At 55.5% G+C, this 13,110-nt stretch overlaps 1 protein-coding gene across 1 annotated transcript in view; it reads left to right on the top strand.

Moving 5' to 3' along the window:
* Positions 1-374: 374 nt before the first annotated feature.
* The window catches only part of LOC144488994 (plexin-A1-like), a gene marked incomplete at both ends in the record, with an annotated part of 58,725 nt that continues 45,989 nt past the window's right edge, over positions 375-13,110 (top strand). The window contains one exon of the mRNA XM_078206952.1: positions 375-557. Coding sequence (XP_078063078.1) covers positions 375-557 — 183 coding nt within the window. The remainder of the gene's footprint in view (positions 558-13,110) is intronic.

The following is a 13,110-nucleotide window of genomic DNA, read 5'->3' on the forward strand; positions in this document are numbered from 1 at the left end:
CGATGGGCTGAATGGTCAACTTCTGTACTGTAGGGATTCTATGATTCTAACCCAATCAGCCACATCATCCAGGGCTGTTGTAGGTGGAACTGGGCTTGTCCTGCGATGCCCTTAGTAGTCGAATGACCATGCTCGCCATCTGGAGTAGGCTGGGTGGGGGGGGGGAGGATGGAACATGTGAACCCTAAGCACCCACCTCAACGGCACAGGAAGGGCGGGCGGGTTGCGGGCCAAGCTATTCGACTGCGATTGTCTTCGCCTCCATCCCTCTGGCGACATCGCGGGGGGCGTTGGGGGAGTTGGGGGGGAGGGGGAGCGGTAGAAATGGAAGCACCGTCTTAGCTACCTTCCTAATCTTGCTTTCCGTCGCACAGCCTCTCAGAATCGAGGACGATTTCTGCGGGCAGGACTTCAACCAGCCCCTGGGGGGCACGCGGCCGGTGGAAGGGATCCCGCTGTTCCAGGATAAGACCGACAGGATGACGGCTGTGGCCACGTACAATTACAACGGGCACACGGTGGTCTTCATCGGGACAAAGGCTGGATACCTGAAGAAGGTGAGACGCAATATGGTGGCAGCGTTCAGATGGTTCAGTTGAAGGAAGGGAATGTAGTACCTCCGGGTTTCCAGATGACATGAAGCTGGGGGGTGGGAGGGTGAGCTGTGAAGAGGATGCAGATGCTTCAGTGTGATTTGGACATGTTGGGTGAGAGGGCAAATCAATGGCGGACACAGCATATTTTGGATAAATGTGAGGTTATCCACTTCAGTAGCAAAAACAGGAAGGCAGATTACTGCCTGAATGGCTGTAAATTGGGAGAGGGGAGTGTGCAATGGGATCTGGGTGTCCTCATACCCCAGTCGCTGGAGGTAAGCATGCAGCAGGCGGTAAAGAAGGCAAATGGTATGTTGGCCTTCACTGCGAGAGGTTTCGAGTACAGGAGCAGGGATGTGTTGTTGCAATTATACAGGGCCCTGGTGAGGCCACACCTGGAGTATTGTGTGCAGTTTTGGTCTCCTTATCTGAGGAAGGATGTTCTTGCTCTAGAGGAAGTGCAGAGAAGGTTTACAGGCTGATTCCTGGGATGGTGGGACTGACGTACGAAAAGAGATTGAGTCGGTGAGGATTGTATTTAGAAGAATGAGGGGGGAATTCTAACAGGACTAGACAGGGTGGATGCAGGAAGGATGTTCCCGATGGTGGGGGTGTCCAGAATCAGGGGTCACAGTCTGAGGATACGGGGTAGACCGTTCAGGACAGAGATGAGGAGACATTTCTTCACCCAGAGAGTGGTGAGCCTGTGGAATTCACTACCACAGAAGGCAGTCGAGGCCAAAACATTGAATGTTGTCAATAGGTAGTTAGATAGGGACTGGAGGAGGTTACAGAGATAGGGAGGGTTGTCAGGGCTGGAGGAGGTTACAGAGATAGAGAGGGTTGTAGGGGCTGAAGGAGGTTACAGAGCTAGGGAGGATTGTAGGGGCTGGAGGAGGTTACAGAGATAGGGAGTGTTGTAGGGACTGGGAGAAGTTACAGAGATAGGGAGTGTTGCAGGGACTGGGGAGGTTACAGAGATATGGAGGGTTGGAGGGGCTGGGGTAGGTTACAGAGATAGGGAGTGTTGTAGGGGCTGGAGGAGGTTACAGAGATAGGGAGTGTTGTAGGGGCTGGAGGAGGTTACAGAGATAGGGAGGGTTGGAGGGGCTGGAGGAGGTTACAGAGATAGGGAGGGTTGTTGGGGCTGGAGGAGGTTACAGAGATAGGGAGTGTTGTAGGGGCTGGAGGAGGTTACAGAGATAGGGAGTGTTGTTCGGGCTGGAGGAGGTTACAGAGATAGGGAGGTTACAGAGATAGGGAGGGTTGGAGGGGCTGGGGGAGGTTAAAGAACTTTTCCATCTGTAAGATAGTCTATCTCTTAGCTGTGGGAAATGTAAGATGTGTGATTGAAAACCCAGTCCCTCGCCACTCACTCGCCTGTAGTTGAATTGAATTTTTGGAAAGAAATATACCTTTTTTGAGAATCTGTGAACAGAGCTTTGGCAAAAACTTTCCAAATCTACGACCTCTACCATTTGGAAGGTCATCGACGCACAGCGGCAGCAGTGTGTACCGTCTACAAGATGCACTGCAGCGACTCGCCAAGGCTCCTTCGACAGCGCCACCCAAAACTGCCACCCCTACCCCCGAGAAGGACAAGGGCAGCAGATGCCATGGGGAACACCCACCGCCTGCAAGATCCTCCTCCCAGCTCCCCCCACACACACACACACACACACACCATCCCGACTTGGAAATATATCGACCGTTCCTTCACTGTAACTGGGTCAAAATCCTGGAGCTCCCTCCCTAACAGCGCTGTGGGTGTGCCTACACCACACGGGACTGCAGCGGGTTCAAGATGGCGACTCACCCACCGCTTTCTCAAGGGGGCAATTAGGGATGGGGGTAAATGCTGGGCCGGCCAATGATGTTCATAGAACACTGCAAATCAGATCTTACTGTGCAGGAGGACATTCGGCCCATTGGGAACATGCCATCCCCTGTGAAAGAGCTATTCATGGAACCCCGCCAGCTCTCCCCGCGCGATGCTGCCATTTCTCCACTTCAACGTAATCCAGTTCTTGCAGTGTTCAAATATCCCGTGCACTCACTCTCTCTTTTACTCTCACTCCCTCTCTCAACTCCATCCTCCATCACTGCCCTGTTCTCCTCAGGCCTGGTTCCCCCTCCCCCTCCCTCTCTCTCTCTCTCCCCCTCTCCCCGTGCTCTCTCACCCTCTGTTTCTCTCTCGCTGACACTCTCCTGGAGTTCTCTGCTCTCTGTCCTTCCCTCTCTCTCCCTCCCTCCCAATCTCTCTGTCTCCGCCCTGGACTCTCTCTCCAGCTCTCCTTCTCTCTCTCTCCCACTGTCCCGACTCTCTCTTTCCCTCTCTCTCACCCCTTCCATCTCTCTCTCTCTCCCTCTCCATGACTCTCCATACCAGAGTTTTCTGCTATCTGCCCTTCACTCTGTCACCCTCTCTCCCACTCGCTCTCTTTTACTCTCTCTCTCATCCTCTCTTGCAAACTCTCTGTCTGCGACTCACTCGTTCCCACTCACTCTCTTCTTTTCCCGCTCTCTCCCACGCTCTCTCACTCCCACGATCTTTCATCCTCTCTCTGTGTCCGTGACTCTCTCTGTCTCTCTCTCACTGTCCCCACTCTCTCCCCCTCTCTCTCTCCCTCAAGCTGACTCAATCTCTGTCTCCCTTTCTCTCTCGGAGCGAGCGCTCTGCTCACTGCGTCACTCTCTATCTCCTCACCCTCTCTCTCTCTTTCTCTCGGAGTGATCGCTCTGCTCACTGTGTCACTCTCTATCTCCTCACCCTCTCCCTCTCTCTCTCTCTCGGAGTGATCGCTCTGCTCACTGTGTCACTCTCTATCTCCTCTCTCTCTCTCGGAGCGAGCGCTCTGCTCACTGTGTCACTCTATATCTCCTCACCCTCTCTCTCTCTCTCTCTTTCGGAGTGATCGCTCTGCTCACTGTGTCACTCTCTATCTCCTCTCTCTCGGAGCGAGCACTCTGCTCACTGTGTCACTCTCTATCACCTCTCTCTCTCTCTCTCTCTCTCGGAGTGAGTGCTCTGCTCACTGCTTTCACTCTCTATCTCCTCTCTCCCTCTCTCTCTCGGAGTGATCGCTCTGCTCACTGTGTCACTCTCTATCTCCTCTCTCTCTCTCGGAGCGAGCGCTCTGCTCACTGTGTCACTCTCTATCTCCTCTCTCTCTCTCTCTCTCTCGGAGTGAGTGCTCTGCTCACTGTGTCACTCTCTATCTCCTCTCTCTCTCTCTCTCGGAGCGAGCGCTCTGCTCACTGTGTCACTCTCTATCTCCTCTCTCTCTCTCTCTCTCTCGGAGCGAGCGCTCTGCTCACTGTGTCACTCTCTATCTCCCCTCTCTCTCGGAGTCAGCACTCTGCTCACTGTGTCACTCTCTATCTCCTCTCTCTCTCTCTCTCTCTCTCTCTCGGTGCGAGCGCTCTGCTCACCGTGTCACTCTCTATCTCCTCTCTCTCTCTCTCTCTCTCTCTCTCGGAGCGAGCGCTCTGCTCACTGTGTCACTCTCTATCTCCTCTCTCTCTCTCTCTCTCTCGGAGTCAGCACTCTGCTCACTGTGTCACCCTCTATCTCCTCTCTCTCTCTCTCTCGGAGCGAGCGCTCTGCTCACTGTGTCACTCTCTATCTCCTCTCTCTCTCTCTCTCTCTCTCTCGGGGTGAGCGCTCTGCTCACTGTGTCACTCTATATCTCCTCACCCTCTCTCTCTCTCTCTCTTTCGGAGTGATCGCTCTGCTCACTGTGTCACTCTCTATCTCCTCTCTCTCGGAGCGAGCACTCTGCTCACTGTGTCACTCTCTATCACCTCTCTCTCTCTCTCTCTCTCTCGGAGTGAGTGCTCTGCTCACTGCTTTCACTCTCTATCTCCTCTCTCCCTCTCTCTCTCGGAGTGATCGCTCTGCTCACTGTGTCACTCTCTATCTCCTCTCTCTCTCTCGGAGCGAGCGCTCTGCTCACTGTGTCACTCTCTATCTCCTCTCTCTCTCTCTCGGAGTGAGTGCTCTGCTCACTGTGTCACTCTCTATCTCCTCTCTCTCTCTCTCTCGGAGCGAGCGCTCTGCTCACTGTGTCACTCTCTATCTCCTCTCTCTCTCTCTCTCTCGGAGCGAGCGCTCTGCTCACTGTGTCACTCTCTATCTCCTCTCTCTCTCGGAGTCAGCACTCTGCTCACTGTGTCACTCTCTATCTCCTCTCTCTCTCTCTCTCTCTCTCTCTCGGTGCGAGCGCTCTGCTCACCGTGTCACTCTCTATCTCCTCTCTCTCTCTCTCTCTCGGAGCGAGCGCTCTGCTCACTGTGTCACTCTCTATCTCCTCTCTCTCTCTCTCTCTCTCGGAGTCAGCACTCTGCTCACTGTGTCACTCTCTATCTCCTCTCTCTCTCTCTCTCGGAGCGAGCGCTCTGCTCACTGTGTCACTCTCTATCTCCTCTCTCTCTCTCTCTCTCTCTCTCGGGGTGAGCGCTCTGCTCACTGCGTCACTCTCTATCTCCTCACCCTCTCTCTCTCTCTCGGAGCGAGTGCTCTGCTCACTGTGTTACTCTCTATCTCCTCTCTCTCTCTCTCTCGGAGCGAGCGCTCTGCTCACTGTGTCACTCTCTATCTCCTCACCCTCTCTCTCTCTCTCGGAGCGAATGCTCTGCTCACTGTGTCACTCTCTATCTCCTCACCCTCTCTCTCTCTCGGAGCGAGTGCTCTGCTCACTGTGTTACTCTCTATCTCCTCTCTCTCTCTCTCTCTCGGAGTGAGTGCTCTGCTCACTGTGTCACTCTCTATCTCCTCACCCTCTCTCTCTCTCTCTCGGAGCGAGTGCTCTGCTCACTGTGTCACTCTCTATCACCTCTCTCTCTCTCTCTCTCTCGGAGTGAGCGCTCTGCTCACTGCGTCACTCTCTATCTCCTCTCTCTCTCTCTGTCGGAGTGAGTGCTCTGCTCACTGTGTCACTCTCTATCTCCTCTCTCTCTCTCTCTCTCTCTCTCTCTCGGTGCGAGCGCTCTGCTCACTGTGTCACTCTCTATCTCCTCTCTCTCTCTCTCTCTCTCTCGGAGCGAGCGCTCTGCTCACTGTGTCACTCTCTATCTCCTCTCTCTCTCTCTCTCTCGGAGCGAGCGCTCTGCTCACTGTGTCACTCTCTATCTCCTCTCTCTCTCTCTCTCGGAGCGAGCGGTCTGCTCACTGTGTCACTCTCTATCTCCTCTCTCTCTCTCTCTCTCGGAGCGAGTGCTCTGCTCACTGTGTCACTCTCTATCTCCTCTCTCTCTCTCTCGGAGCGAGCGCTCTGCTCACTGTGTCACTCTCTATCTCCTCTCTCTCTCTCTCTCGGAGCGAGCGGTCTGCTCACTGTGTCACTCTCTATCTCCTCTCTCTCTCTCTCTCTCGGAGCGAGTGCTCTGCTCACTGTGTCACTCTCTATCTCCTCTCTCTCTCTCTCGGAGCGAGCGCTCTGCTCACTGTGTCACTCTCTATCTCCTCTCTCTCTCTCTCTCTCTCTCTCTCGGAGTGAGCGCTCTGCTCACTGTGTCACTCTCTATCTCCTCACCCTTTCTCTCTCTCTCTCGGAGTGAGCGCTCTGCTCACTGTGTCACTCTCCATCTCCTCTCTCTCTCTCTCTCTCTCTCGGAGCGAGCGCTCTGCTCACTGCGTCACTCTCTATCTCCTCTCTCTCTCTCTCGGAGCGAGCGCTCTGCTCACTGTGTCACTCTCTATCTCCTCACCCTCTCTCTCTCTCTCTCGGAGCAAGTTCTCTGCTCACTGTGTCACTCTCTATCTCCTCTCTCTCTCTCTCTCTCGGAGCGAGCGCTCTGCTCACTGTGTCACTCTCTATCTCCTCTCTCTCTCTCTCTCTCTCTCTCTCGGAGTGAGTGCTCTGCTCACTGCGTCACTCTCTATCTCCTCACCCTCTCTCTCTCTCTCTCGGAGCGAGCGCTCTGCTCACTGTGTCACTCTCTATCTCCTCTCTCTCTCTCTCTCTCGGAGCGAGCGCTCTGCTCACTGTGTCACTCTCTATCTCTCTCTCTCTCTCTCTCTCTCTCTCGGAGCAAGTGCTCTGCTCACTGTGTCACTCTCTATCTCCTCTCTCTCTCTCTCTCTCTCTCTCGGAGTGAGTGCTCTGCTCACTATGTCACTCTCTATCTCCTCACCCTCTTCTCTCTCTCTCTCGGAGCGAGCGCTCTGCTCATTGTGTCACTCTCTATCTCCTCACCCTCTCTCTCTCTCTCTCGGAGCGAGCGCTCTGCTCACTGTGTCACTCTCTATCTCCTCACCCTCTCTCTCTCTCTCTCTCTCACTCTCTCGGAGCGAGCGCTCTGCTCACTGTGTCACTCTCTATCTCCTCTCTCTCTCTGTCGGGGTGAGTGCTCTGCTCACTGTGTCACTCTCTATCTCCTCTCTCTCTCTCTCTCGGAGCGAGCGCTCTGCTCACTGTGTCACTCTCTATCCCCTCACCCTCTCTCTCTCTCTCTCTCGGAGTGAGCGCTCTGCTCACTGTGTCACTCTCTATCTCCTCACCCTCTCTCTCTCTCTCTCTCTCTCTCTCTCGGAGCGAGCGCTCTGCTCACTGTGTCACTCTCTATCTCCTCACCCTCTCTCTCTCTCTCTCTCTCTCGGAGCGAGCGCTCTGCTCACTGTGTCACTCTCTATCTCCTCACCCTCTCTCTCTCTCTCTCTCTCTCGGAGCGAGCGCTCTGCTCACTGTGTCACTCTCTATCACCTCACCCTCTCTCTCTCTCTCTCGGAGCGAGCGCTCTGCTCACTGCGTCACTCTCTATCTCCTCTCTCTCTCTCTCTCTCTCTCTCTCAGAGCGAGTGCTCTGCTCACTGTGTCACTCTTTATCTCCTCACCCCTCTCTCTCTCTCTCGGAGTGATCGCTCTGCTCACTGTATCACTCTCTATCTCCTCTCTCTCTCTCTCTCTCTCGGAGCGAGCGCTCTGCTCACTGTGTCACTCTCTATCTCCTCTCTCTCTCTCTCTCTCTCTCGGAGCGAGCGCTCTGCTCACTGTGTCACTCTCTATCTACTCTCTCTCTCTCTCTCTCTCTCGGAGCGAGCGGTCTGCTCACTGTGTCACTCTCTATCTCCTCTCTCTCTCTCTCTCTCTCTCTCTCGGGGCGAGCGCTCTGCTCACTGTGTCACTCTATATCTCCTCTCTCTCTCTCTCTCTCGGAGCGAGCGCTCTGCTCACTGTGTCACTCTCTATCTCCTCTCTCTCTCTCTCTCGGAGCGAGTACTCTGCTCACTGTGTCACTCTCTATCTCCTCTCTCTCTCTCTCTCTCTCGGAGCGAGCGCTCTGCTCACTGTGTCACTCTATATCTCCTCTCTCTCTCTCTCTCGGAGCGAGTACTCTGCTCACTGTGTCACTCTCTATCTCCTCTCTCTCTCTCTCTCTCTCTCGGAGTGAGTGCTCTGCTCACTGCGTCATTCTCTATCGCCTCTCTCTCTCTCTCTCTCTCTCTCGGATGAGCGCTCTGCTCACTGTGTCACTCTCTATCTCCTCTCTCTCTCTCTCTCTCGGAGCGAGCACTCTACTCACTGTGTCACTCTCTATCTCCTCTCTCTCTCTCTCTCGGAGCGAGCGCTCTGCTCACTGTGTCACTCTCTATCTCCTCTCTCGCTCTCTCGGAGTGATCGCTCTGCTCACTGTGTCACTCTCTATCTCCTCTCTCTCTCTCTCTCTCTCGGAGCGAGCGCTCTGCTCACTGTGTCACTCTCTATCTCCTCTCTCTCTCTCTCTCGGAGCGAGCGCTCTGCTCACTGTGTCACTCTCTATCTCCTCTCTCTCTCTCTCTCTCTCCGGACCGAGCGCTCTGCTCACTATGTCACTCTCTATCTCCTCACCCTCTCTCTCTTTCTCTCTCTCTCTCGGAGTGAGCGCTCTGCTCACTGTGTCACTCTCTATCTCCTCTCTCTCTCGGAGTGAGCGCTCTGCTCACTGTGTCACTCTCTCTCTCCTCTCTCTCTCTCGGAGCGAGCGCTCTGCTCACTATGTCACTCTCTATCTCCTCACCCTCTCTCTCTCTCTCTCTCTCTCGGAGCGAGCGCTCTGCTCACTGTGTCCCTCTCTATCTCCTCACCCTCTCTCTCTCTCGGAGCGAGCGCTCTGCTCACTGCGTCACTCTCTATCTCCTCTCTCTCTCTCTCTCGGAGTGATCGCTCTGCTCACTGCGTCACTCTCTATCTCCTCTCTCTCTCTCTCTCTCGGAGTGATAGCTCTGCTCACTGCGCCACTCTCTATCTCCTCACCCTCTCTCTCTCTCTCGGAGCGAGCGCTCTGCTCACTGTGTCACTCTCTATCTCCTCACCCTCTCTCTCTCTCTCTCGGAGCGAGCGCTCTGCTCACTGCGTCACTCTCTATCTCCTCTCCCTCTCTCTCTCTCTCGGAGTGATCGCTCTGCTCACTGCGTCACTCTCTATCTCCTCTCTCTCTCTCTCTCTCTCGGAGCGAGCGCTCTGCTCACTGCGTCACTCTCTATCTCCTCTCTCTCTCTCTCTCTCTCGGAGCGAGTGCTCTGCTCACTGTGTCACTCTCTATCTCCTCTCTCTCTCTCTCGGAGCGAGCGCTCTGCTCACTGTGTCACTCTCTATCTCCTCTCTCTCTCTCTCTCTCTCGGAGCGAGTGCTCTGCTCACTGTGTCACTCTCTATCTCCTCTCTCTCTCTCTCGGAGCGAGCGCTCTGCTCACTGCGTCACTCTCTATCTCCTCTCTCTCTCTCTCTCTCTCGGAGCGAGTGCTCTGCTCACTGTGTCACTCTCTATCTCCTCTCTCTCTCTCTCGGAGCGAGCGCTCTGCTCACTGTGTCACTCTCTATCTCCTCTCTCTCTCTCTCCCGGAGCGAGCGCTCTGCTCACTGTGTCACTCTCTCTCTCTCTCTCTCTCTCTTGGAGCGATTGCTCTGCTCACTGTGTCACTCTCTATCTCCTCTCTCTCTCTCTCGGAGCGATTGCTCTGCTCACTGCGCCACTCTCTATCTTGAGGAAAAGGGTGTAATGTTGCTTTGGCAGCTCGACCATTTCCCGTAATTAAGATGCTGACTGTGGCCCCGGCAGACCGTAGATGAGGCATAATAGAGTTGAGGAAATTAAAACACGATCAGCGAGCCTGGGCGAGCAGCCAGGACTGCCAGGCCATTGTATTTACTTCACTGCTGTCAGCCAGGCCCAGTTAACCCCTTCTCAACCTTCACTGGCCCACACCACAGGTCAGGCAGTGCCAGAGCAGAAAGGGCAGGGGTCCAGGCCAACACTATTGATGCCAAACTAGCGCACCCTCAGCACTGACCCTCCCACAGTGCGGCGCTCCCTCAGCACTGACCCTCCCACAGTGCGGCGCTCCCTCAGCACTGACCCTCCCACAGTGCGGCGCTCCCTCAGCACTGACCCTCCCACAGTGCGGCGCTCCCTCAGCACTGACCCTCCCACAGTGCGGCGCTCCCTCAGCACTGACCCTCCCACAGTGCGGCGCTCCCTCAGCACTGACCCTCCCACAGTGCGGCGCTCCCTCAGCACCGACCCTCCCACAGTGCGGCGCTCCCTCAGCACCGACCCTCCCACAGTGCGGCGCTCCCTCAGCACCGACCCTCCCACAGTGCGGCGCTCCCTCAGCACTGACCCGCCCACAGTGCGGCGCTCCCTCAGCACTGACCCTCCCACAGTGCGGCGCTCCCTCAGCACTGACCCGCCCACAGTGCGGCGCTCCCTCAGCACTGACCCTCCCACAGTGTGGCGCTCCCTCAGCACTGACCCTCCCACAGTGCGGCGCTCCCTCAGCACTGACCCTCCCACAGTGCGGCACTCCCTCAGTACCGACCCTCCCACAGTGCGGCGCTCCCTCAGCACTGACCCTCCCACAGTGCGGTGCTCCCTCAGCACCGACCCTCCCACAGTGCGGCGCTCCCTCAGCACCGACCCTCCCACAGTGCGGCGCTCCCTCAGCACTGACCCTCCCACAGTGCGGCGCTCCCTCAGCACTGACCCTCCCACAGTGCGGTGCTCCCTCAGTAGGGTGGCGTGATGAGGAATTCCCAACCTGAGCCCGTCAAAACCGGGCCAGCTTTTCTCTGCGATGATTGGGTCACTTGCTGGGGCTGATCTGCCGAGAACGGGGAGGTTTCTGCTGTTAGCTTGGTGCTGTTTTTTTTCTAAGGAGAAGATCTGGCTTCTGGAGCCTGGAGAGTTTGGGTAGTTGCTCGCTGTGTCAACACAGCAGCTCCTGACTAAATAAACACTCTCAGCACCGCAGATTGCCAAGATGTGGCAATTCTCACTTTCTCCAATCGGTCCCAGCTGCTTGGAACAGCCTGAGTTAGGCCGAGAGTTTGCCCTCCCCCACACTCCGCCACGACCTGCCCCCACCCCCTGCACCTTAGTGTTTACACTTGGATCGCCACAGACTCCCTTCAACCGTGTACAATCCCTTTTGTCTTTCTTTTGTGTGTCTGTTCGTTAATCGCCTCTGCTGTCAGCCATGCTGCTAGTGAAGTACTTTCCCGCTCCACCATCAACACCCCACACTCAACTATCCCAACACTCTCTCGTCTCCCTCCCTCCAACCTCCTCCAGCCCCTACAACCCTCCCTACTTCTGTAACCTACTCCAGCCCCTACAACCCACCTTATTTCTGTAACCTCCTCCAGCCCCTACAACCCTCCCTATCTCTGTAACCTTCTCCAGCCCCTACAACCCTCCCTGTCTCTGTAACCTCCTCCAGCTCCGACAGCCCTTCTCTCTCTCTGTAGCCTCCTCCAGCCCCTACAACCCTCCCTGTCTCTGTTCCCTCCTCCAGCCCCGACAAGTCTCCCTTTCTCTGTAACCTCCTCCAGCCCCTACAACCCTCCCTAGCTCTGTAACCACCTCCAGCCCCAACAACCCTCCCTATCTCTGTAACCTCCTCCAGCCCCTACAGTCCTCCCTATCTCTGTAACCTCCTCCATCTCCGACAGCCCTTCTCTCTCTCTGTAGCCTCCTCCAGCCCCTACAACCATCCCTATCTCTGTAACTTCCTCCAGCACCTACACCTCTCCCTATCTGTGTAACCTCCTCTAGCTCCTACAGCCCCTCCCTATCTCTGTAACCTCCTCCAGTTTACAACTTCCCCCACTCTGTAACCCCCGACAACCCTCCCCATCTCCATAACCTCCTCCAGCCCCTACAACCCTCCCTTTCTCTGTAACCTCCTCCAGCCCCTACAACCCTCCGTTTCTCTGTAACCTCCTCCAGCCCCTACAACCCTCCCTTTCTCTGTAACCTCCTCCAGCCCCTACAACCCTCCGTTTCTCAGTAACCTCCTCCAGCCCCTACAACCCTCCCTTTCCCTGTAACCTCCTCCAGCCCCTACAACCCTCCCTATCTCTGTAACCTCCTCCAGCCCCAACAACCCTCCCTATCTCTGTAACCTCCTCCAGCCCCTACAACCCTCCCTATCTCTGTAACCTCCTCCAGCCCCTACAACCCTCCCTATCTCTGTAACCTCCTCCAGCGCCTACAACCCTCCCTATCTCTGTAACCTTCTCCAGCCACACAACCTCTATGCATAGGTTTAAGGTGAGAGGGGATAGATACAAAAGTGTCCAGAGTGGCAGTTTTTTCACACAGAGGGTGGTGAGTATCTGGAACAAGCTGCTAGAGGTAGTAGTAGAGGCGGGTACAATTTTATCTTTTAAAAAGCATTTAGATAGTTCCATGGGTATGATCGGTATAGAGGGATATGGGCCCAATGCGGGCAATTGGGATTAGTTTCAGGGTTTTATAAAAAAAGGGCGGCATGGACAAGTTGGGTCGAAGGGCCTGTTTCCACGCTGTAAACCTCTATGACTCTAACCGTCCCTTTCTCTGTAACCTCCTCCAGCCCCTACAACCCTCCCTTTCTCTGTAACCTCCTCCAGCCCCTTCAACCCTCCCTTTCTCTGTAACCTCCTCCAGCCCCTACAACCCTCCCTTTCTCTGTAACCTCCTCCAGCCCCTACAACCCTCCCTATCTCTGTAACCTCCTCCAGCCCCAACAACCCTCCCTATCTCTGTAACCTCCTCCAGCCCCTACAACCCTCCCTATCTCTGTAACCTCCTCCAGTCCCTACAACCCTCCCTGTCTCTGTAACCTCCTCCAGCCCCTACAACCCTCCCTTTCTCTGTAACCTCCTCCAGCCCCTACAACCCTCCCTATCTCTGTAACCTCCTCCAGTCCCTACAACCCTCCCTATCTCTGTAACCTCCTCCAGCCCCTACAACCCTCCCTATCTCTGTAACCTCCTCCAGCCCCTACAACCCTCCCTATCTCTGTAACCTCCTCCAGCCCCGACAAACCTCCCTATCTCTGTAACCTCCTCCAGCCCCTCCAACCCTCCCTATCTCAGTAACCCCCTCCAGTCCCTACAACCCTCCCTATCTCTGTAACCTTCTCCAGCCCCTACAACCCTCCCTATCTCTGTAACCTCCTCCAGCCCCTACAACCCTCCCTATCTCTGTAACCTCCTCCAGCCTCTACAACCCTCCCTATCTCTGTAACCTCCTCCAGCCTCTACAACCCT

Source organism: Mustelus asterias, unplaced genomic scaffold (genome assembly GCF_964213995.1).
Source record: "Mustelus asterias unplaced genomic scaffold, sMusAst1.hap1.1 HAP1_SCAFFOLD_1913, whole genome shotgun sequence".
Taxonomy (NCBI): domain Eukaryota; kingdom Metazoa; phylum Chordata; class Chondrichthyes; order Carcharhiniformes; family Triakidae; genus Mustelus; species Mustelus asterias.